At 35.9% G+C, this 23,345-nt stretch overlaps 1 protein-coding gene across 6 annotated transcripts in view; it reads right to left on the reverse strand.

Moving 5' to 3' along the window:
* Positions 1–23,345, reverse strand: part of Mettl15 (methyltransferase like 15) — a 178,256-nt gene that overhangs the window by 21,251 nt on the left and 133,660 nt on the right. For 4 of the 6 annotated variants that reach the window (XM_029473757.1, XM_029473755.1, XM_029473761.1 and 1 more), the window contains exons 4-5: positions 12,295–12,486; positions 6,335–6,513 (exon numbers count right to left, since the gene is read on the reverse strand). In XM_029473757.1, coding sequence (XP_029329617.1) covers positions 6,335–6,513; positions 12,295–12,486 — 371 coding nt within the window. Of the gene's footprint in view, positions 1–4,557; positions 4,634–5,436; positions 5,787–6,334; positions 6,514–12,294; positions 12,487–23,345 lie in introns of those variants that run through there. The other 2 variants (XM_021156160.2, XM_029473764.1) reach the window with 2 other exon arrangements.

The raw sequence follows: 23,345 nt of genomic DNA on the forward strand, positions 1-23,345 counted from the left end.
AAAAAAAAAAAAAAAAAAAAAAAAAAAAAAAAAAAAAAAAAAAAAAAAAAAAAAAAGAAAATGAATAGGATATATTCTGGAGGTCTGGGAGATATCCTGGGATATTCTGGAGTCCTGGATAGGTTTAAACATGTTAATGTGAATTTATTAGAAGTAGAAAGACATTTAAATATAGCCTTTATATATTCATATTTATAAAAATACTTGCTTCTTAAACAAAACAATTGTTTAAAAATTACACTGTTTTGAGGAGTATCTTCTTCTTCTTCTTCTTCTTCTTCTTCTTCTTCTTCTTCTTCTTCTTCTTCTTCTTCTTCTTCTTGTACAAATAGTGATTATTTTCTAGAACATAACACCTTTAGGGCAGTGAAAAACCATTGTGCTCTAGTGTGTACATGGTTGCATCTCCATGTTAACTTGGCCACAGTGAAAACTGTACAACATAAAATGCATATAAATGTATAGTCAATGATGTTCTTATGATAATGATCAATGAATTTTGGTACATTATTTTGTCTCATGCCCCTGAAATGCAAGGTGTCAACACAGGGAATACAGGGATAGAGGGTTTCCTTATATTGACAATTTGCCAACCACAGTGTTTTCTCTTCAGCTTTACAATGATTCTAATAGTGCCATAAGAAGACACCTATTCTATTCTAGAGGCAGTTCCATTCTCATCATGAGCACTGCAAACTTACATGAGTAATGAATAGTTCCAATGTACTTATTCTAAAGAAAAAATATGCTAAGTAGGAATTATAGAAGTTATTTGCCAGGTTTTCCATAAAAAATATGCTTACTACATCCACCATAAGTTATTAGTTGTCACATGTCAAGAATCTAGGCTTAATTATCAGATTTAGTTTATTTTTCTTTTTTGTGTGTATGTGTGGCTTTGTTTGTGCATTTGTATATTGTGGTGAGTAGGTATGTGCATTAGTGTATATGTTAACATGAGTACAAGTATTTCTGAGGACCATTGGATCATGATCTTTGGAGTTAGAATTTTATGCTGACTTAGATGTGTGCTGGAAACAACTCATCATGCTGTTTGCAACAGGAACATAAACAATTCAATGCTCAAATAGCTTACCAATGACATACACAGTAGTTATGTCTGGACTCATTATCCCACGTAGCATTTCATACCACTATTACTAAAAAGGATATTTCTTCCATAAAAACTATTTTAGGTATATGTATTAAATCAGGTGGGCTATAGACATAGTGCAAATCTTTAATTGTTCTATCCTATTCCATTGGTTCTCATGTCCATTTTTTGTGACATTACCATGATGTTATTACTATGATTATATAATTTGAAATCAGATATTGTGATAGCTGCAGTATTATTCTTTTTGCTCAGGATTATTTTGCTTATCTGGGATATTTTGTATTTCTATGTGAATTTTAGGTTTTTTTTTTTTTTAAGTTGGGTGAAAAATGTCACTGGAAGTTTGGTTGGCATAGCATTTAATTTGATCAGTGTTATATACAACACATGAAAACACATCCACTCACTTGAGTTAGCAACAAGAAAATAATAAATATACAACTCCACCCAAGTGTAGCTGGATGAAATGAGTTTATTAGAGTTATTAACAGTAATATTCAAAGGCAGAATCATCATCATTAAACCTACTGGTAAGAACTCATGAAAAACTGTAAAACTCTAGCTACCTAACTAACCTGTAGGAGTCTCCATGCAGAGTCTTTTCAATAGTTGGTCACGCTTTTACAATAGGCAGAAAGCTCTGGAAATCTAGTAACTCTGAGTTTCCTAAGGTATGATAAGTTCTGTAAGTTTCTTGAATCTTGTGAGTTTTGATGCACCCCAGTCTTATGACTTTCCACTCTTCTATTCTTACAACTTTCCATTCTTCTTCTAGAAGGGGATGTTTCAACTTGTAAGAATTAGCAACATAACATGACTTTTAGAAACACAGCAGCTTTCACAGTATTTATTTTGCCAGTCCATGAATGTGAGATGCCAGAGCTCAACTTAAGGTACCATTTCCCAGGTGCTGGCTACCTGTTGTGTTTTAAAGAATGATTTTTTATATTTATATGTCTATTCTTGAGACTCTGTGAGTCTGTGACTACCATATGTGTGCTTGGAAGTAAAACTGGGTATTCTGTAAAAGTAGTAAGTACCCTTAAAAAATGAGCTATATTTTCAGCCCTCTGACTTTGTCTTGTTGAGACAAAGTCTGAATCTTGCCTAGCTGGCTAGTCTGGCCGACCAGGGTTCCAGCGGATTCCACCTTCACTGAGTGGGGATAACACACGTGCTCACCGTTTTCATCATTTTATTATGAGGTCTGTGATCAAACATGTCCTCATGCTGAGCACAAGCACTTTACCAAATGATCTCTCTCTCCAACCCTGTTTTATTTAATTTTTTGAAGTTATTAACAAAGTGATCATTTTCTTCATTTCCTTTTCAGGTGATTTGTTATCAGCACATAGGAAAGCGATTCATTTATATGTTGATATTATATACTGTTACTTTGTTAATCAATTCATAGAGTTAGGGAGAAACTTCAGGTATTTTATGTATAGGATCATGCCATCTTCAATAAGAATAATTTGCTTCTTCCTTTCTTATTTATACACCTTTAATTTCTTTCTTTTGTAATATGAATCTAGTTAAGATATCAGTGACAATATTGGATGAGTGGATAAAGAATGCTCATCTTTTCCTCACTGTAGTGAAAATTTTTGCATGTTTTCTCCACTGAGTATAATGCTGGCTCCAGATGTGGCATATGCACTCGTATTATGTTGAGGAAGGTTCCTTCTATTATTATTCTCTTCAGGACACTTATCAATAGAGAATGTTAGTTTTCATCAAAGACCTTTTCTATATCTATTGATTGTGTTGGTTGAATAATTTTTGCATCCTTGAAATAAACCCCATTTGGTCATGGGAAGAACTGACTTTCTGAAAAAGACTCAGCTATGCTCATAAATAATGTGAAGAATTAATAAATTGGGTTACATGATATTAAAAGCCTTCTGTACAGCCAGGGAAACACTCCTGCAAAGAAACAGCCTCCTCTGTATGCCTTTTCTCTCATAGTCAATATTTCATCATTTTATGTAATATTTCATTTAGTTACCTAACGAGAGTAGTAAATGCTATGAACACAGAGCTCTTTTGATTGAAGCTTTTTGTCAACACTACAAAGTCGAATGTGTTGTTGAGTTCTGTTTGCAAGTACTTTACTGGAACTATAAAGGACTAGTGAAGTACTGCATATGAGAACCTACAACCACCACTTTCCTAACCAGCATAATTCTTAACTACTTTCCCAACATTTTTCCTTATCCTCAGAAAAGTGTTATCCTTACCCCTCATCAAGAAAAATGCTCTTTGCACCAGACAGAGACCAATACAGAAAACCACAACTAATCAAAGTGTAGAGCTGTGGAGCCCAGTGCAACCTGATACACTGCAATACGCTACCAAGGGTTAGGCTCAGGTGCAACCCGATACACCTGCAATACGCTACCAAGGGTTAGGCTCAGGGGTCCTTGTGGAAGAGGAAGCTGGGTGACTTTAAGAGTCAGAGGAACAGTGATTTTCTGTGAAAATGTATCTCCCAGTAATAACAGAAGCTATTCCCACATAGTATAATCTTACCTACATGACTGCCTAAACACGATCTGAGCAAAGAAAACAAGTTTGTCCATGTTAATATGAAGGGAGAAAGCTCAGGATGCTTCAACCCTATACAAAATATTAGAGGCAACTAAGGAATCTTGGGTAAAATTAGTTGTCCCCAGGGGAAAAGCACACGAATTGGGTATTTAATACCAAATGATTAGCCCTTAAAACATATATGCAAGTAACATTATACATATTAAGCAAATTGTAGTTATATATTTAGAAATGTATATGTATGCATGTATGAAATAGCAATTAATATAAAAAGAAGCCATGAGTTTGAAAGAGATCAAGAAGGGCTATAAGAGAGGGTATGGAGGGAGGATATTATATAGTTATATTATAATCTCAAAAATAAAACAAAATAGAAATTCAGAAAGAAGAGTGTGGCATCCATGACATGAGGGAGGATGGCTCATGATTCCTGTCATGTCCTCAGTCAGCTTAGGTATCTGGATAACACTGGTTTCCTAAGAAGAGCTCGGTGTCATTCCTTCAATCTCCATTTTATGGAGTGTTTTGGGGAGAGTTGGTGAGTCCTGCAAAAGTTTCCTACAGTTCAGAAGAGGAAACCCACAGGCCTGAGCTAGTTTAGCTGGAAAACTTCAATCTCACTGCTTGACATAGATCTATCAAACTTTCTAATCTCTTAGTTCAATTCTGGTATGTCATAGTCTTTCTCTTTCTCAAAATCTCATTTTGCCATCAATAAAGTTGTACTTCTATTGACTGATATTGAAGACATAAAAACAGACTCAGAGAACTCAGTGTTTTAATGCCTTTCACATTTTTTTTCCTTGCTCATATGTGAATATTCTCACTTTTCCTTCATTGTTGATATGGTGCTAATGTGTTAACATCACAGCATTCTGAGGAATACTTACATTGTTCCTCTGGTATATGTTCACATCAGTTTATCTAATACCAGATTAGGATTTTCCCAAGGTAACAGATTCATATCTAGAAACAAAACAGCTAATTTAATTTCTTAAAGATATAGTCCCAGTTATGTCTCAAATGCATGGTCTCCTAAATTTTAATTAGTACTAACTGCCCTTAATTAGGCTGTAGTCTTGAAGCAAACCACTGGCCCTTTTAAGAATTGTTTTCACAAGTTACTAGATAAAGGTTTTTAACAGAACAATCTCTAGGGTTCTCGTTAGCTACAAGCCTTCATATCAGTACCAGACAAAATTGTATTTTCTTATGAATAAATAATGTGTTTTCTCACAGAAAATGGCATGCAGTGCTCCTTAAAGACAGCAAGGACAACTACTGTTGCCTGCTGAGAAAAGAATAAGAAGGGCAAAGTGTGTGAAGAGAAGCTGCATCTATCACCTGCTAACCTGCAGTGTAAACTCTTTGGAGGGGGAGGGAATCATAAAATACTGTATGTTTACAAAACCCATATGAATTCTGCTCCAACTTGAATGAAAGATATTAAGTTCAAAAGGAACTTATAAATGTCATTTAAAAACTTAATTCTTTATATTTTATATGTTAAATAGAATATACTATTTTAAATTATATTTAATTATTCCATAGACAATTGTTATATGAAAGCTTAATGATTTGAGTGAATTCATAATTAAGTTTTATTCCTTAAACTCCATCTAGTATTAGCATAGCCTTAGTTAATACTGTTTTTTTAAAGTACTATACAAATATGCCTTTTACTTATTTAGTACTTATATAATTTAATAAGAAACATTGAAAACAATCTTAATGTATTTTTCATATATAAAAATGATACAGTGTTTCTATTGGTCCAACATGATGAAAAATTTACCTCTGTAATTCTGTTAAATAGCTGCAGGAGTTGCATTTTTGCTTTGAGAAACTTTCATCAGAACATAGCTGTGAAGCAGCTTCGGCTTCAAATGGAAAGGATGCAATAAAGCGCCTCATAGCTAGAATCAGGTTCAAGAGGTTTATGGTGGTGAACAGCAGAGAAGATGAAATGTTTCAATAAGTCCCTTAGGCTGATTTAGTTAGCATCCACAAAGCAGAATAACCTATATATCACGTATCCTTTGTTGGCTGACTGTTTAGAATAGATGTATGAGTCACTGAGGTTTATTTTAGCAGTCGGGTAATGCAATTCTCCTTTTGCCTGAAATATTAAATCGTAGAAATATGAAACTATGAGAGGTAATGTCAAATCTCACACAGGATGCTTATCAACCACTGTGATGGGGCAAGACATTCTTTAAACCTTGTGGATCCAGGTTTCACCTTGGTCAGCACAAATGATACATTCTCATGTACAAAATTTCTATTATGTTAATCAGACACTTATGGCGAATACTTTTAGTGTGTAGTGTTAGAGTTGCCAGAGTAAGAAAGCTTGAAAAAAAGGAAAGGAATCCTGAGATTTGAGGAGGATATGAACTACTCTGTTCTGAATGATTTCATATGCAAATGAATCCCTCTGGGAGTCACACACACACATACACACGGTATCGATATATATATATACGTATATATATACATATATATATGTATATATATGTATATATATACATATACACACACATATATTTGTATAATACATTATATATGCAATAAAAATATATATCATAATATATACACATATATATATACAACACATATTAGTTGAACTTGTTACTCCTAGACAGTACAGCGAATTATCAAGTGTACCTGCAACAATGCTGGCAAGCTGCTGGGTTCTAGAGATAGGGTATGTGCTGCGTGCTTGAATGATCGCAGAAGCAATTTTTTTGGCATGTTTTTCCTCTCCATATGCTCTTAGGATGGATGCAAGTGCTTGTTGATCTAAAGCATTCACAACATCAGAAGCAGTGGGCATGTCAGGGTACCTGTGCACAAGAAGAGCCAACAGTTTACTGAAACCATTTTCTTCTTTCTTTCTTTCTTTCTTTCTTTCTTTCTTTCTTTCTTTCTTTCTTTCTTTCTTTCTTTTTCTTTCTCTCTCTCTCTCTCTCTCTCTCTTTCTTTCTTTCTAAACTATTGAACAAACCATTTATCCCATAATCTTACATTGGTAGAGATCTTCACATTTTGATACAAAGTTGACATTCTAACTTACATCGGTGCATATTTTTTAAATATTTTTTATTACGTATTTTCCTCAATTACATTTCCAATGCTATCCCAAAAGTCCCCCATACCCTCCCGCCCCAGGTGCATATTTTTTTATGTCAATACATTTAAGGTTTTCATTGGTATAACTTTTGTATATTGACAAAAATTTAAAATTATTTTTGTTAATCTTACATAGCCATTGTGCTTATGCAACTCATTTAAAATTTAAGTTTAATACCCATACATTTAATATCTGCTATAATAATTGGTTTAGTATAATTAAATAATAGTCTGCCAGTCAAATTTATAATGAATTATGATAGATAGTAGTTTAAATTATCACAGAAATGTACATCCTGGGTTGTACGAATAGTATGTAGCTGGAGAAGGCATGGTTTACTTCTTCAGATATGCTATAAATGCATTATTTTCAAAAGCATTAAAAACCTATAAAATATGACATAAAGATCATTTCATTATTAAAAGATCCCCTTTTGCTATCTTGACTTTAACTTGCCTCAGTCTTTTATTGATACTCCAAAAGCACGTAGATAAAAGACTGTAAAATCACTGTCAAATCAAATTCTACTGACACCATTTTCGTTGATCAGAGTTGGTATTTGAGAGCACTGGGAACAGGAACTGAGACAGTCATGACAAATTGCCTAGACAAAATTCTAAAGTAGACTAAAGTATCATACACATGAAACAAGTTTCCAGTTTACACTGTAATCATGGCAATAGGAACCAGAAACATTTAATAAAGTCAAGTTAAAGGGAAGGTAAAGTAACTTGCTAGCTATGAAACACAATAAATTTATGAAATTCATAGGCAAATGAATGGAGCTTGTACTGGCTGGTTTTGTGTGTCAACTGGACACAAGCTGGAGTTATCACAGAGAAAGAGGTTTCAGTTGAGGAAATGCCTCCATGAAATCCAGCTGTAATGCAGTTTCTCAACCAGTGATCAAAGGGGAGGGCCTCTTGTGGGTGGTACCATCTCTGGGCTGGTAGTCTTGGGTTCTATAAGAGAGCAGGCTGAGCAATCCAGGGGAAGCAAGCCAGTAAAGAACATCCCTCCATGGCCTCTGCATCAGCTCCTGCTTCCTGACCTGCTTGAATTCCAGTTCTGACATCCTTTGGTGATCAACAGCAATGTGGGAAGTGTAAGCTGAATATACCCTTTCCTCCCCAACTTGCTTCTTGGTTATGAAGTTTGTGCAGGAATAGAAACCCTGACTAAGACAGAGCTGGAGGATATCATTCTGATTGAGGTAACACAATCACAAAAGAACTCACATGATGTGCACTCACTGATAAGTGAATATTAGCCCAGAAACATGGAATACCCAAGATACATTCTCAGAACACATGAAACTCAAGTAGAAAGAAGACCAAAGTGTGGATACTTCTATCCTTCTTAGAAGGGGGAACAAACAGCCATGGAAGGAGTTACAGAGACAAAGTGTGGTGCAGAGACTGAAGGAATGACCATCCAGACACTGCCCCACCTGGGAATTCATCCCATATACAACCACCAAACCCAGACACTATTGTGAATGCCCACAAGATCGTGCTGACAGGAGCCTGATATAGCTGTCCCTGAGAGGCTCTACCAGTGCCAGGCAAATACAGAAGTGGATGCTCACAGCCATTCATTGGACAAAGTACAGGGTCCCCAATGAAGGAGCTAGAGAAAGTACCCAAGGAGCTGAAGGGTTTTGCAGCCCCATAGGAGGAACAACAATATGAACTAACCAGTACCCCGAGAGCTCCCTGGGACTAAACCACCAACCAAAGAAAAACATGGTGGGACTCATGGCTCTAGCTGCATATGTAGCAGAGGATGTCCTCATCAGTCATCAATGGGAGAAGAGGCCCTTGATCCTGTGAAGGTTCTATGCCCCAGTATAGGGGACTGCCATGGCCAGGAAGCAGGAGCAGGTGGGTTGGTGAGCAGGGGGAGGTAGGAGGGGATAGGGGTATTCAGAGGGGAAACCAGGAAAGGGGATAACATTTGAAATGTAAATAAAGAAAATATCTAATAAAAAAAGAAAAAAGTATTTTGCTAAGCTTAAATTTCATTCATTAGAAAAGATAATATTGATCCTGTAGGTTTCTCATAAAATAAGACAATAGGAGAATATTCAATATAACTTGCTTAATATGTAAGTAACTAATTGAATCATTATTATTATTTTGTTTAGACTGGAAGATATGATGCTGACAGATGACAGCTGATCAGGTCTAAAAGCTGAGGAGGAAATTAATGTATGGCAGCAAAGAACCTATGTGTGGGACCAAAAAAATCCAACCTAGAAAGTTTCCCTCACAATAACTAAAAAGACCTAGTTTTAACCATGCATGTTGTGTATATTGATATTAGTTCAGTTATCAGGGGCAAAGATCACCAAGAATTGAGTCCTCAAAATAAATAATATTGATTGAACAAAGCCTAAATATTATTTCAATCAGGGGACAGAAAGAAAGCCCAAGTTCTGAACACATAGACTAAATTATGCAAGCAGAAAACAGTACTCACTGTCAGATCCCTCTAGTTTGTTTCCGTTTACAGAAGCAGGTCAAAGCATTCTAACTGATGAGCTAGCCATGACTCGACTTATTAGGTACATCTGCTAGTAGTACACTTACCACTCCCACATAAATACGCTGGGTTATTAGCTGCATACTGTGACTAGTTATGAGTTCCAAAGATATGGGAGCAATAAGATCAGAGAATTAACCAGAACGAGGTTGTGAAAACATCTAAGACTATCTTTGAAAATTATTTCTGTGTTAGCACGCTTGTGAGTCAGGAGAACTTTTTGTTCATGGTGTGTCCTCCATTGCGCATGTGTCTAACAGTCCTTCAGTCAGTTTCTGAAACTCTTACTCTATCTGATTGTTTTAGGGAGTAGAAAAAGATCCTATTTTACATGTGATGGTTTCTTTTTGGTCTCACTTACTTTTATCTATTTATGCATGGTTTGAATTGAAATAGACTTTTATCACTCCACCTTTCCTCCCTTCGGCCACTCCCATTTCCCCAAACTGACAGCCTCTTTTTCTTTTGATATCCCTGTACCAATGAGTGTTTCATATGATAGCCCTAACTTTCATCCCAGTGGGCTCCCTTTTTGGCTTACAAAATAAAGACTCTTTCTTTTAAGGTTGTAGTGATATATATAAGAATTGCAACCTTGTTATATTGGATAGCATTTTAAATGCAATAGATTCCCAATTTTAATCGGGGAGATGAATATAACAATGCTTATCTCAATTATCAGAATTATTGGGAGAGAAGGCCTACATGAATAAATACAGACAATATAATGACTGGACAACAAATATTTATGTCTTTCAGACCTTTCCAATTCACATATTTGTTAGTCATTATTTGAGCATAAAAGACAAAATCCTTGTTAGTAAATTTAGACCCTTAGCTCTATTAAAACAATTATAAGATAGCATGTATAGATTTAGTTTCATTATAACTTTGTCTTTTAAACAAGAAAATTAAAGTAGCATTTTTATCAAGTGGCATTCAGTGGACATCATCAGGTAAAATTTCATTTTACTCTTACATTAAAACAAAATAGCTATGTAGAAATTTCCATAATGCTAGAAGACAAAAGCATCATGACCCTGGGGCTTAGCAGGCCAGAAATCTCCTTTAGACCAGGCATTAAGATGAACAAGAACTGCTACTCTCACAAACACAAAGCTTCCTTGTGCTAGTCTATAGTTCACTGACTTACTGTGACTTAACTCCCAGAGAAAATCTTGAGTGCCAATTTATTATCTCCTAACAAAGACTATGTCTGCTAACAGAGTTAGCCTTTCAAGTCCTTGAGGCTTGGAATTCCTCTCTACTACATGAGAAGATAATATAATCTAAAAGCAGTGGTTGTTGAAACAAGTCAATATAGAATTAAGACTCCAATGTTTCTTGTGTGTGTCTTTGTCACAGGGATATATCACTCTTTGGGGTCTGACAGACCACATGTGTGTTTTTTATGTTTATAGGTGCATAGAGATATGTTGGGTTTTTTTTTTGTTTTGTTTTTTTTATTTGATTTTTTACCATGACCTATCATTCTGCTTGTAATTGTACTGTAAATATTTGGATGCCTGGGTTTCATTTTCCTGCATATTCACTGAAGCAATTTCCCTATTCTGATATAGCTTATAGTCCATATTATCCACCTGGAAGATCTTCATATATGTATACGTATTATCTAGGTAGATAATGGAATATAACACATATATATCACATGTGTGTTACAACTATAAATTCAAAATTAAGGAATTGACGAAAGGGCTTAAGTCTGAGAAAGAATCTCATTGTGAAGTTTTTGAGGAGAAACTTATGGATGGAGATTTACAAATTTAAATTTGCCCAAGAAGCTTTTACATTAAGAATATGGTAATTTACTTCTATTAATTAGAAACTTTGATATATTGTTTACAGAAAGCATCTTCCATATCAAGACACAAGAAGTATGTACATTTTACATATACAACATTTTATTTCTATAAAACTATCATAATCTACAAAGTTAAGAATCTCTGACCTTCACTATTAGTCATTTGTTGTTAAAGAATTTTATTACATGATCACATTATTTGTTTTATGAATGCCAATAATTCAAACAGAAGAGATCATAGGAATCAGAAATGATAGGGTTCTAATGATAGGCAAGTTAACCAGTCGTGTCATATAACAAGGGAAGAGATTTTATAGGAGAAGTATTTCTCTCACGATGTTCGTGGCATGACACAATGTGCTGAAGCAAAACAAGGTGAAGCTTCTGGCTTCGTACTCCTGGTAGGTCTAGATGTCAGTACTAATTTAACCTTTAAAGTCAATGTAGAAAAAGGAAAATTTGACTTTCTCCTACAGTGCAACACAATGCCATAATGGATCGTGTGTCCATTTGAATTGAACAATGTCAAACAAGCAGTAGTATTTCTACAGTGATAAAGAATGAAGAGGAGTCATGATGATAATTCTCTACAGTTATGTATGGGTATATATTAATGTATGGTGTGGTGCCATATATTGCAGATCTTCTGTGAAAGGTTCTACTAGGTGACTGCAGAAGAAATAGGACAGAGATATAACTGGTGACCACTGAGATCCTAGCCTATTTTTTGCAGCATTATAAAATATTATCAATTAAATAAGCTTCTGTTTTCACAGAGACGTGTGTATACAAGCACACAAACGAAGCTATTGTTTCAGCATCTATTTTTTCTACATTACTACTAAAAAGCCATGTTGTAATTAGTGAAAAAAAATTACCTAAAAGTGTATTTCCCCCATTCTGAATATCTCACTAAAAAAAAATCAGCAAATATTTTCTGTTTAGAATTTCAAAGCTAAAGAAATACTGAAGACTATAATGAGTACCAAACACAGCTGATTTACTATGCATGGACAGTTTTGGATGTGGGAGTGTGCTGGGAATATTTCAGTCTTCAAGGAAATTACAATCAAAGATTTAAGAAATTGATTTTCTTGTGGTAAGAAGCAATGTCTTTTCAATGCTAACCTATCTCCATCCATCCTCATGTCCAAGGGGCCATCTTTCCGAAGGGAGAAACCTTGTTCAGGAGTATCAAGTTGCATGGAAGAACACCCCAGGTCCATAAGGATTCCATCAATCGTTCCTGGCTGCACTCCAGCTTTCATTAGCAACGCCTCCGCTTGGCTGAACTGGCCCAACAGAGCTTGGATCTGTGTCCTGTGAAAAAATCCAGGAGATAAAGATACTTGGATTGTATTAGTGAACACATTCTATCATCAGATGACATATCCAAAATAAAGACACAAAGTACCAAGAACTTGCTTCCCACTAGACTATCAGAACACATACATTTACAAACTAGCAACATTCTTTTGTCAGGGTAGGTAGTTCATCCTTTTTTTCTAAAAGTTTCTTAAATTCATGAGTAAAAAAAAGTAGTACATGACATTCTTTCAAAGATTTATTTAACATACAAGATAATTCAAATACAGTAGGCATAAAAACAAAAACAATATAAATAAAATGTACATACATGTCATGAATGCCACTTAGGTATATAAAAGGAGCAAAATCCAGTTAGATGTGCAACAATGAAGATGAAACTGGAGATCATTATACTAAGTGAATTAAGACTGCACAGGAAGGCCAAGCATGGTGGCCACGCCTTTAATCCCAGCACTTGGGAGGCAGAGGTAGGCGGATTTCTGAGTTGGAGGCCAGCCTGGTCTACAGAGTGAGTTCCAGGACAGCCAGGGCTACACAGAGAAACCTTGTCTCAAAAAAAAAAAAAAAAAGAATGCACAGGAAAACAAGCACTACATAATTTCCTCATATGTGAAATATTAACACACTGGTCTCAAATTTGAGAATAATACAGTATCTTGCAGTAATGAGGAAAGAGTTGTAGAAAGAAGAAAATGTAAACATTTGATCAATGGATACTAAATTAAAGAGAAGATAAGGAGTTCCAATGTGCTATTGTGCCCTGATTTAAGCATTTCATAATGTATACATGTATTTCACACCACATCAATTTGCATGTGCAGTTTTTATATACTGTTAAAAATGAACATAATTAAATGAAAAGAACTAAGATAAAAAGACGAGTTCAATATGTTCACACCACTTAGTTTACTGCTGTGCATATTTATCCTGTTCTTAGGATAGGGTGTTATACAGCTACCTACTTGAGAAAGAAATGAGGACAAGACTAAATGACTCCTAAAGAAGTCCTGTTTTAGCTTCCAGCAAGAATTTCAAATTTTCCGCGAAGCTTTCAGAATCAACAGGTAGGAAGGCATTTGGATCACCATGTTCTTACTGTAATTCTCCTTCCTATACAAAGTCAGCTGCTGCCCTTAGGTTTCTTCAGAAGCCTTCAATCAACTAAAACTCATTTTGGAAGGAGAATAAGTAAAGAAATTGGGCGACATTCTGAAGTTTCATTCTCCTCTCTGAAAGTGAACAGAATGAGCTTGTATTTTAGCAACATTAGGCAACTCACATCTAGGGTATTTACTTATTGCTTATGCCATTTAAGGGGAAACTCACAGATCATCAGTATGTTTTTCTCAAATTCTGCAAGAAAGAGTAATTTTTAGATTACGTGCCAAATATTTACTGAATTTCTATTGTTGCTACTAATTATGCTATTTGGACGATGTACCAAGAGACAGGAAGACTAGTAAGCGATATTTCTTGAGTTAAAAGCTGAGTGGAAACGATATAATTTACAGAGCAATATGGCTAAAGTTGATGATAGATAAATAAATGGCCTCTCTATGTTTGGAAATATGAATACTAATAAAGTAGTATTAGAAGCCAAAACCAATAAATTTCAGGATTGGAAGACAGTTCATTAGTCATTTATGTCAATATCTGATATTTGTATCTTTGTCAATTCCAATCTCATGAATGTGATCCGAGAAGGGAAGTATTCTTCTTTAATCACCTCCAGATCCCAATCACAGGCTACAGAGATAGCCAGACACCCAATACTCATCACTGAAGAAGGTGGAAAAGAGTTGATTAATGACATCTACCAACAACTTCTTGGACAAGAAAACAAAATGCCCTGCTAGAGCACATAGAAGTTCACTCAGGAGCAGAGTGAACAAGGATGTGGGAAGAAGAATGCATGATGTCAAAAGGTGACTCTTCATTGCTAATAATGAGATTGGCTTGTATGAACAACTGTACAAAATCACAGAGAACTGAACCTGCTGATCCAGTAGAAGCAGAAATAGAGCCTAAGAGATCCCTTTGCAAAGAAGAGATGTTCAGCTAGGAAATCTTACCTGCAAGAACACAGTAGGGAGGGAAATTTTTGGCTTGGACATTTAAAGAACTAAGTGTTTTACAAATGCTAAGATAACCATCCTGTATTTATATGAAAAAACAATATATATGCAGATATGAATATAATTCAATACAATTAATTCCAATCCTAAGTACTCTGTTTCTCTGGGGAATCCTGATGCGTTCATATATCAAGCACTATTCAATGTTTGATATAACTGAACTGTAGAAAATTAATATGTCTAGTATCTACTGAACTCCATGTGAACAAACTCTCATTTTTACAATATATGCTATTTACACCTGATGATAAGGAATGTATAATATTGAAATTTAATCATCAGTAAGCACTGGTTATCTAGTTCATATTTGAGTTTTGTTTTTCGTAAAAATCACTATTACATTTGGGACTGGTGAGGTTGCTCAAGAGTAAATGCATGAGTTAGCCTGTATATTAAATCCCCCCAAACCACATAAAAGTTCAAATAAAATAAAAGGTAAAAGCAAAAAAAAAAAAACCCATCATGACATTTCAATTAAGCAGTTAATTCTGTAACTTTTCTCTTTAGTATGACCTTATGCAAATCAAGGTTAGAATCTACAGTGCATGCAGCCTTCCACAGACGACCCTTTACTTACTCTAGGGACATTTTTAGCCAAACTCTCCATTCCAATGAGACCTCAAAATTTCAGATACTGATGTTTTAAAGCTACCATGTGCTTGATGATTTATATGACAGATTGTCTATTTAAACAGTAGTTAAGGTACGGCTCTAAAGGTACTTTCAATGAGTGGCTTTTAACTAAAGGACATTAATGTGAAGGATGGAAGTGTGTCTAATCCAATCAGCTACCAGAACTTAAAATCAAAGAATCATGTTTCTGAGGGATAAAGTAATTATGCCTCAAGGTTGCAACATTTTTTCCTATCCTAGACTGTCTATCTGCTGCTATACAGATTTCCCACATGTCAGACCTCATAACTATGTGAGCAAATTCCTTGAAGTAAATCATCCCCTGCCCAGTATTCTCTCCTTCTCCTCTCCATACCCTTTTTCTCTTTCCTTTCTCTCTCTCCTCCTTCTCTTTATACCCAGGGGTGGGATGGGAGGAAGAGATAGCTATATTTTGTAGGAATTGGAGAGATTGCTCACTGGTTAAGAACAATTGTTCTTGCAGAGGATCTGAGTTTGCTTTCCAGCACCCACATGGCAGCTCACAGCCATTTGTAACATCAGTCTCAGGTGGTCTCACGCCCTCTTTGGCCTCCCTGGGCATCTACACTCATGTACACACTCAAGTATATATAACCCCACACAAACACACATAAACATAATTAAAAATACAGTTAATATCTAAAAATAGAAAAATTAAGTTAATATTTCTTACAAAAATATCTATATACTAAACCACACAGCTACATGTTTCTTGCATAATATATTACACATATTACATATATATGCATGTTTATGTATACCTGTCTCCTACTACTTCTGTTTTTCTGTTGAACTCTGGTGAACACATATCAGCCTAGGGCTACATTTCTGTTTAGATCTTTGGCACATATCATCCCATGGCCACCATAATTTGTTCATAGATCAACATGTACATACAATTCTGGTGAGTAAGATACAAGAGATATTTTCTTGGAACTTAGGAAAGGGCTCCACTTTTTTCATGTTTACATATGTACAAAACAACAACACCACAAAAATTACAAGCAGATCAAATTAAGCCAAATACATCTAAACAATTCTTTCTCTAGGTAGAAGGGAAAGTGCATGGGAGCAGAAAGCCTCCACTCATAGCTGGCTTAGGATAGGAGGGACTTAGTGAAGGTCTAGTAATTTTGTATATGTATGCATGAACACACACATATACAAATAACACCCCAAATACTGTAGCAATTGTGATATTTAACAATGCTATACTAGTAAGTAGAGATTTAGGTAAAATAAAGATATTCTCAAGAAACTATAACTAAAACTGACACAAGAAATGTAAAATATACTCTTAAAATCACTTAGTATTTTAATCTCTAATTATAAAGTCTCCAACAGAGAAAAGACAGGTGGCTCTACCATGTATTATTCCAAATATTTAAATATTTAGCTATTTAAGTAACTGCAATATTATATAAACAAAATAACACTGATATTATAATAAAATCTCCCAGAAATGAAGAGAGACAGCTATTTCAACTCAGATCACAAGGCAAGCATGCTGGATGTTTTTTGGGGGCACGTGAAATGCAAGGGTCACAGTGTACAGTAAGGGACTGGGGGGAACATATAGATCCTATTAGGAAAGTAAAGTAAAATGGATAGTTATAAGTGGATGGGGAGCACTGGGACAGGAGGATCGGTGGGGAGGGGGAGGAAAGTTAAGTGACCAAATATGGGAAAGACAGCTGAAATTAGGGGCCATTTGAAGAGTTCTATGGAAAGCCTAATAAGTAGAATCTTCTTGAAATATATTCATATATGAACGTAATCTAAATGAAATTGCCAAATAATGGGTGCAGGAAGAGCCTCTACTTTCTATTTCTTGTCATAAAAAGAAGCTTCCAGTATGGGGATCTGGTTAGCCAGTGGAGTTTCATGGGAATCCTCAAACAATTCAGGTTATTGTCAAGATTTTAGGTTGCTTTCCACAAACTGATGGCAAGGATCAATTAGTGAAGACATCACCTGTACAACCTATTGAGTATGGAGGAGTCAAGAGCCTTCACACCTTCATGCTTGCATTTTTGTTACAGGAAGGAACTCTACTCTAGCAAAGGAAAAACCAACTCAGCCTCAAACCCATTGATCCACAATGGTGTTCTCTCTGCAAGATATGCTATGGCAATGGTGGTACAAAACTTGTGGGAATAACCAAGCAATATCTGCTCAACTGAAGGCCTACTACATCAGATGAAACCCTTATGCAGCACTACTTGGGTGACATAGAACCAGAGATTGGATAGCTCAGGGACATATACTGCAGAGGACTGCTTGGTCTGACCTCAGTGAGAGAAGACTCATCTAAGGGACTGGGCAGGTCTTGTAGGGTAGGGGTGGGGTTGGGGGTGGGGACATCCTATTGGGGATGGGAATAAAGGGAGGAGGAATGGGATAAGGAATAGTTGGAGAGGGATAATAGACTGTAAAAAAAGGTTAAAGAATAATAATAAAAAACAGAAAACCTCAGCATTACATGCTTCCACTATACAACAGCAAACAGTGATATTCCTATTCACAAATAAAAGGCTAGGAGTATGTTAAGGGAAGTGCAGACTCAAACTCAGAAGGCATTAACCCAGCTATTCCATGTCTAGTACCTGGGATCTGTAGTAGCACCATCTGGGAATGTTTTTGGGAATCATTACCCCTCTAGTTCTGACACCTGCATGACACTTAGAGTCCCTATTGAGCCAGCTTCATTTTGTGCTTATCACAAGTTTAGCCAACATCCAATGATTCTGGCCCCTTCAGCATTCTGATGTCTCCATTACAACTTATATAGGTGCATGCAGTGGCTTTACAATGCTTTTCCCAAGAGAATCTAACCCTCCCAATACATCAGCTGGCTTCATCAGATTTTGAGAACCGCAGACCAAACCTTCATGACTGCACAATTCTTGCATTTCTGCAAACCTGAAAAACAAACATGCACCAGGGAGATGTTGACAAGTTCTGTCACTCATTCACTATGTAGTCTGTCTCCCTTCTGTCACAGTTGTCATGACTTTTGCACACTTTGGCTGAGAAACCTGGCAGAAGGGGGAATCCATAGGTGGCTGCTTTAAAGAAGAGGACTTGTTCATCAATATTCTCTACTCGGGCTCTCTCCTTTCAAATCAATTTGTATTTATACAACTTAGAGACTTCAGCACTCTTCATCTTAGAATTGCATTTATAATATATTATCTCAGTGAGGAGCCTGAGGATTCTCTTTAATCATGTGACTTTCTTTACCATTACCTCTGCTTTGAGTGCATCCATTTTAACTGCAAATTTAAATTCACTCACAGGTTGTTTCTAGCAAAATACACCCATTTCATGTTTTTGCTCTTTCTCACTGTATATTTGACTAACTTCATCAAGTAATAACCATGCCACAGGCTGGGTGTCCTCCTGTCTTGAACTTTCCTCCAGCAAGCAACTTAGTCCATTATTTTTTATTATAGCTCCATTCAACTTTTCCGCATTCAGGGAGAAAACAGCAAGGAGTGACTTCATGTGACTCAAAACAGCCTCTACTCTAGTTCCTAAAACTGATCTTATTCTCTGGCTACTTAAGAACACAGTCACCCTGTTGGGCCTTTCAGTCAGATTTTTTTTTTTTTTTGCCACTCCCACCAGAGTGCTACTCATTAAGACCTCCTTACAGACGTCTGGGGATATTCCAAACCAAAGCTCAAACTTTTCCCATATTTCCCCTATAAGGCATTTCTAAAGGGTTGCAGATGACATGCTCAGTAGCTCAGTAATGGCCTCATCTTCTATGGAAGCTTTCCACTTTACTTTTCACACTATGGTAACAAGATACTTGACAAAAGCAACGTAAACAAGAATTTATTTTTGGTGACAGTGTATATGGTGTATAATGTTATGGAAGGCATCAGAGCACAAACGATTCTAGGGGCCTGACCACAAGCATACACACATGAATGTGTGTGTATGAAGTGTGCATGACTGCATGTGTGCATGTGATATATATGTATACATTTGTTTTCTACTTGTAGCAAGGAAGCAGCAAGACAAGTATGTTGGTGATCTTTGGTCTTTCCTACACCCTTCCCCTGTCTTTCTTTTTTTTTTTTTTTTTTACAGTTCGATTGCAGAATTTCTTTCTTCTTCTTTTTTTTTTTTTTTGCTTTTTTTTTAATTAGGTATTTTCCTCATTTACATTTCCAATGCTATCCAAAAAGTCCCCAATACACTCCCCCCACCACTCCCCTACCCACCCATTCCCACTTTTTGGCCCTGGCGTTCGCCTGTACTGGGGCATATAAAGTTTGCAAGTCCAATGGGCCTCTCTTTCCAGTGATGGCCAACTAGGCCATCTTTTGATACATATGCAGCTAGAGTCAAGAGCTCTGGGGTATTGGTTAGTTCATAATGTTGTTCCACCTATAGGGTTGCAGATCCCTTTAGCTCCTTGGGTACTTTCTCTAGCTACTCCATTGGGGGCCCTGTGATCCATCCAATAGCTGACTGTGAGCATCCACTTCTGTGTTTGCTAGGCCCCGGCATTGTCTCACAAGAGACAGCTATATCTGGGTCCTTTCAGCAAAATCTTGCTAGTGTAAGCAATGGTGTCAGCGTTTGGTTGCTGATTATGGGATGGATCCCTAAATATGGCAGTCTTTAGATGGTCCATCCTTTCNTCACAGCTCCAAACTTTATCTCTGTAACTCTTTCCATGGGTGTTTTGTTCCCAATTCTAAGAAGGGGCACAGTGTCCACACTTTGGTCTTCATTCTTCTTGAGTTTCATGCATTTAACAAATTGTATCTTATATCTTGGGTATCCTAAGTTTTTGGGCTAATATCCACTTATCAGTGAGTAAATATTGTGTGAGTTCCTTTGTGATTATGTTACCTCACTCAGGATGATGCCCTAATGAATTTCATAAATTCATTCCTTTTAATAGCTGAGTAGTACTCCATTGTGTAAATGTACCATATTTTCTGTATCCATTCCTCTGTTGAGGGGCATCTGGGTTCTTTCCAGCTTCTGGCTATTATAAATATTCTTCACAGATGCACCTAATGGTCTATCTCTTCAGTGACTTTCATTCAAGTCAGGTTGACAATGAAGACTAACTATAAAGCGCTGCACCACTCCAATGGCTGGTGATAATTTCTTATCTTAGAACCTCTGAAGCTTCCTGATGACTCATTTTGCACTTAGTACACAATATTTCAGCGAGCTCCTTAAAATTTACATATGTATCCCACTGCTTCTGCTTCTAGTATATAAATCCCTTAAGGGCTTATTGACCATTTCATAAACCACAAATATGTTTACGTAAAGAAACACACAAATATACATATTAGCACTTTAAGCATATGAAAACTATTTTATATGTGTAGTGTGCACATTCATGTGTATACATGTACACATATATATGCTGGTTTATGTACATATAGGATTATAGAATTGAGTTATAGGATTGAACTTTGGTCCAAGTACTTTACTATTGCTGTAAGAAAATATAATAACTAAGCAATTTACATGAGAGTTTATTTTGTCTCCTGTTCCAGCTGTCTAGATGTCCACAATCAAAGCGAAGGAGAGCTAAATGAGCAGGAAGCTGAGAGATCATATTTCAACTACACATGACAAGCAGACAGAGGAACTGGAAATCAATAAGTCACACACTCTCTAAGTTTTCCTCCAGTAAGAAAATTCCTCCGTCTGGGGTCCATGACCTAAGGGTTCTATAGCCTCTCCAAATCTCTCCAGCAAGTAGGGACCGTGTGTTCAAACACATGATCCTATGGACACTCTCACTCAAACAGCTATAGGCAGCCTTTAGAAAGCCAAGTCAGTACATAAAAATAACATATACATTTAGACATTAAGTGTTTAAATATGAAAGAAAGACTTATAGTGGAAGTCCACCTTTCCAATGAAAAGATGACCAAAGAGCTCAAAATTATAGCTCATGGCATATGGGATTTGAATTTTTAAATCAATATGCATATTTTATTCTATTCTGTGTCTACATTCTTATTTTAAAAACCATTTAATTTATTACCAGGAATGGGGTACATCCCTGTAATAATAGAACTAGGGGATGTGAGGCTGGAAATAAGATTGTCATTAATTCAAGATGAGCATAAGTTATGTAGTGAATCAGAGTGCAGGCCAGGCTATACTTTGAGACTGACTGATTCATTATCTCTCTTTCTAACCCTCCTCCCCTAAACAAAAGATACAAAGTGATTATTTGTTATCAAATCAGGTACTCCAAAAAGAGATACCACATCTTTCATGAAGTTTTAATACCATGGCAATGCTTTTCTAAACTGCTGTTAGCACCACAGCCACGCATCCAGAGAAAAAGAAAGCATACGAATCATTCCTTGTGTTGGTGGTTCTCATTAGCTCCAAAACTAAGTGTGGGTACTAAAATATATAAAAAGATTATCACAAATACTTAATGGCTTTGATCTAATGAAATGAAAATGCAGGTCTTCTGACCTCTTGAATAAAGTTTTTTAAAACTTAAAATAGGCAATTTGAGTTCTACTAGGATTCTTATTTATTTTTAAAGTTCAGTGGGAGTAGAACAAATTCATTCCTTTGAAAATGTAAATTAAATTATCTAGATGTGTTTCTGAAAAAAAATGTTTTAGCCATACTATTTTGCAGTGACATCTCTAAGAAGGAGGTTCCCATAAATTATAGTTGCTGAATTTTAGTCCCATGAATATTATACATCTTTCCTAATATTAACAGAATATGTAAATAGATATGAAAATCAAATAATCTTTCAAATCACCTATGAATTTATATCAGAATTAAATTATTACACAAAGGATGGTTCTAGTTATTAGTGCATGCAAATACAGTTTTCAGAATCTGACATTTTGGTGGTGGTGTGGTGGTGGTTGGGAGGCATTAAGCTTATGTTAACCATTATTGCACAGCCTATAAACCAGTACCTATATTACTAACATTCAGTGTTGTGGGAGTCAAAATGAGAATGGCCTCCAGAGGTTTCTATGTTTGAAGACTTGGTTCTTAGTTGACAGAACTGTTTGGGAAAGGCTATGAGGAGGAGGAGGAGCGCTGTTGGGGTGAGCTTTGAGATTTCCAATGATTTGTGATATTCTTGTATCTCCCTTTACTTCACATTTTACGATAAATGTGAGCACTTGGATGTTTTTGCTGCCATAGCCAAGCCTTTTCTTAGCCAATATGGACTCTAGCACTCTGAAATTTTATGCCCAAATTAAACACTTTATTCTATTAAGTTGCCTTGATAATGGTATTTTATTGCATCAGTAGAAAAGTAACTAAGAAAAGAGTTAAATGGAGTAATGAGCCTGTTTTCATTATATAAAGACTACCAAGTATTAGTAAAGAAGATATATTCTCTACCAATAAAGAAGTGGTATTTGACATATAAAAACAATTATTCACAAGTCTGAAAGCTGTGAGTCTAGATTTATACAAGCAGAACAAGTGACTAGTTACAAAGGTTTAGTCAATTGTATAAATTTCTTTTAATTCAAGTTCTATATTACATTGCAAATAGCCTGGTGATAATACTGAAAATATAAAAAGAGTTGCATTACTGGGTTTGACAGTGGTACAAGCACCTAATTAAAAAAAAAAACCCAAAACCAAAACAAACAAAACACCCACAAACAAACAAACAAACAAACAAAAAACTGGATATAATAGGACATCCTTTGGAGGCAGAGACAGTCAGATCTCTGTGAGTTTGAGGCCAGCCTGACCTACAGAGTTTGACAAGGACAGCCAGAGCTACAAAGTGAGACCCTGTTTCACCCCCACTCCAAAAAAGGGAAACTAAAAATAAAACATGACATTGGCCTTCATGGTTTGGGTTACGTCACTGAGAATGATTATTACCAGAGCCATCTATTTACCTACAAATTTCCTAATTTACTTTTCTTAACTGCTGAATAATAGCACATTGTGTAAATGCACCACATTTTAATTATCTGTTTATCCACTGACAGGTATTATACTGTTTCCATCTGGCTACTGTGAATAGAGTATCAATGAATATGGATGACTATGTATCTCCAT

The sequence above is a fragment of the Mus caroli genome, chromosome 2 (assembly GCF_900094665.2).
Source record: "Mus caroli chromosome 2, CAROLI_EIJ_v1.1, whole genome shotgun sequence".
Lineage (NCBI taxonomy): Eukaryota > Metazoa > Chordata > Mammalia > Rodentia > Muridae > Mus > Mus caroli.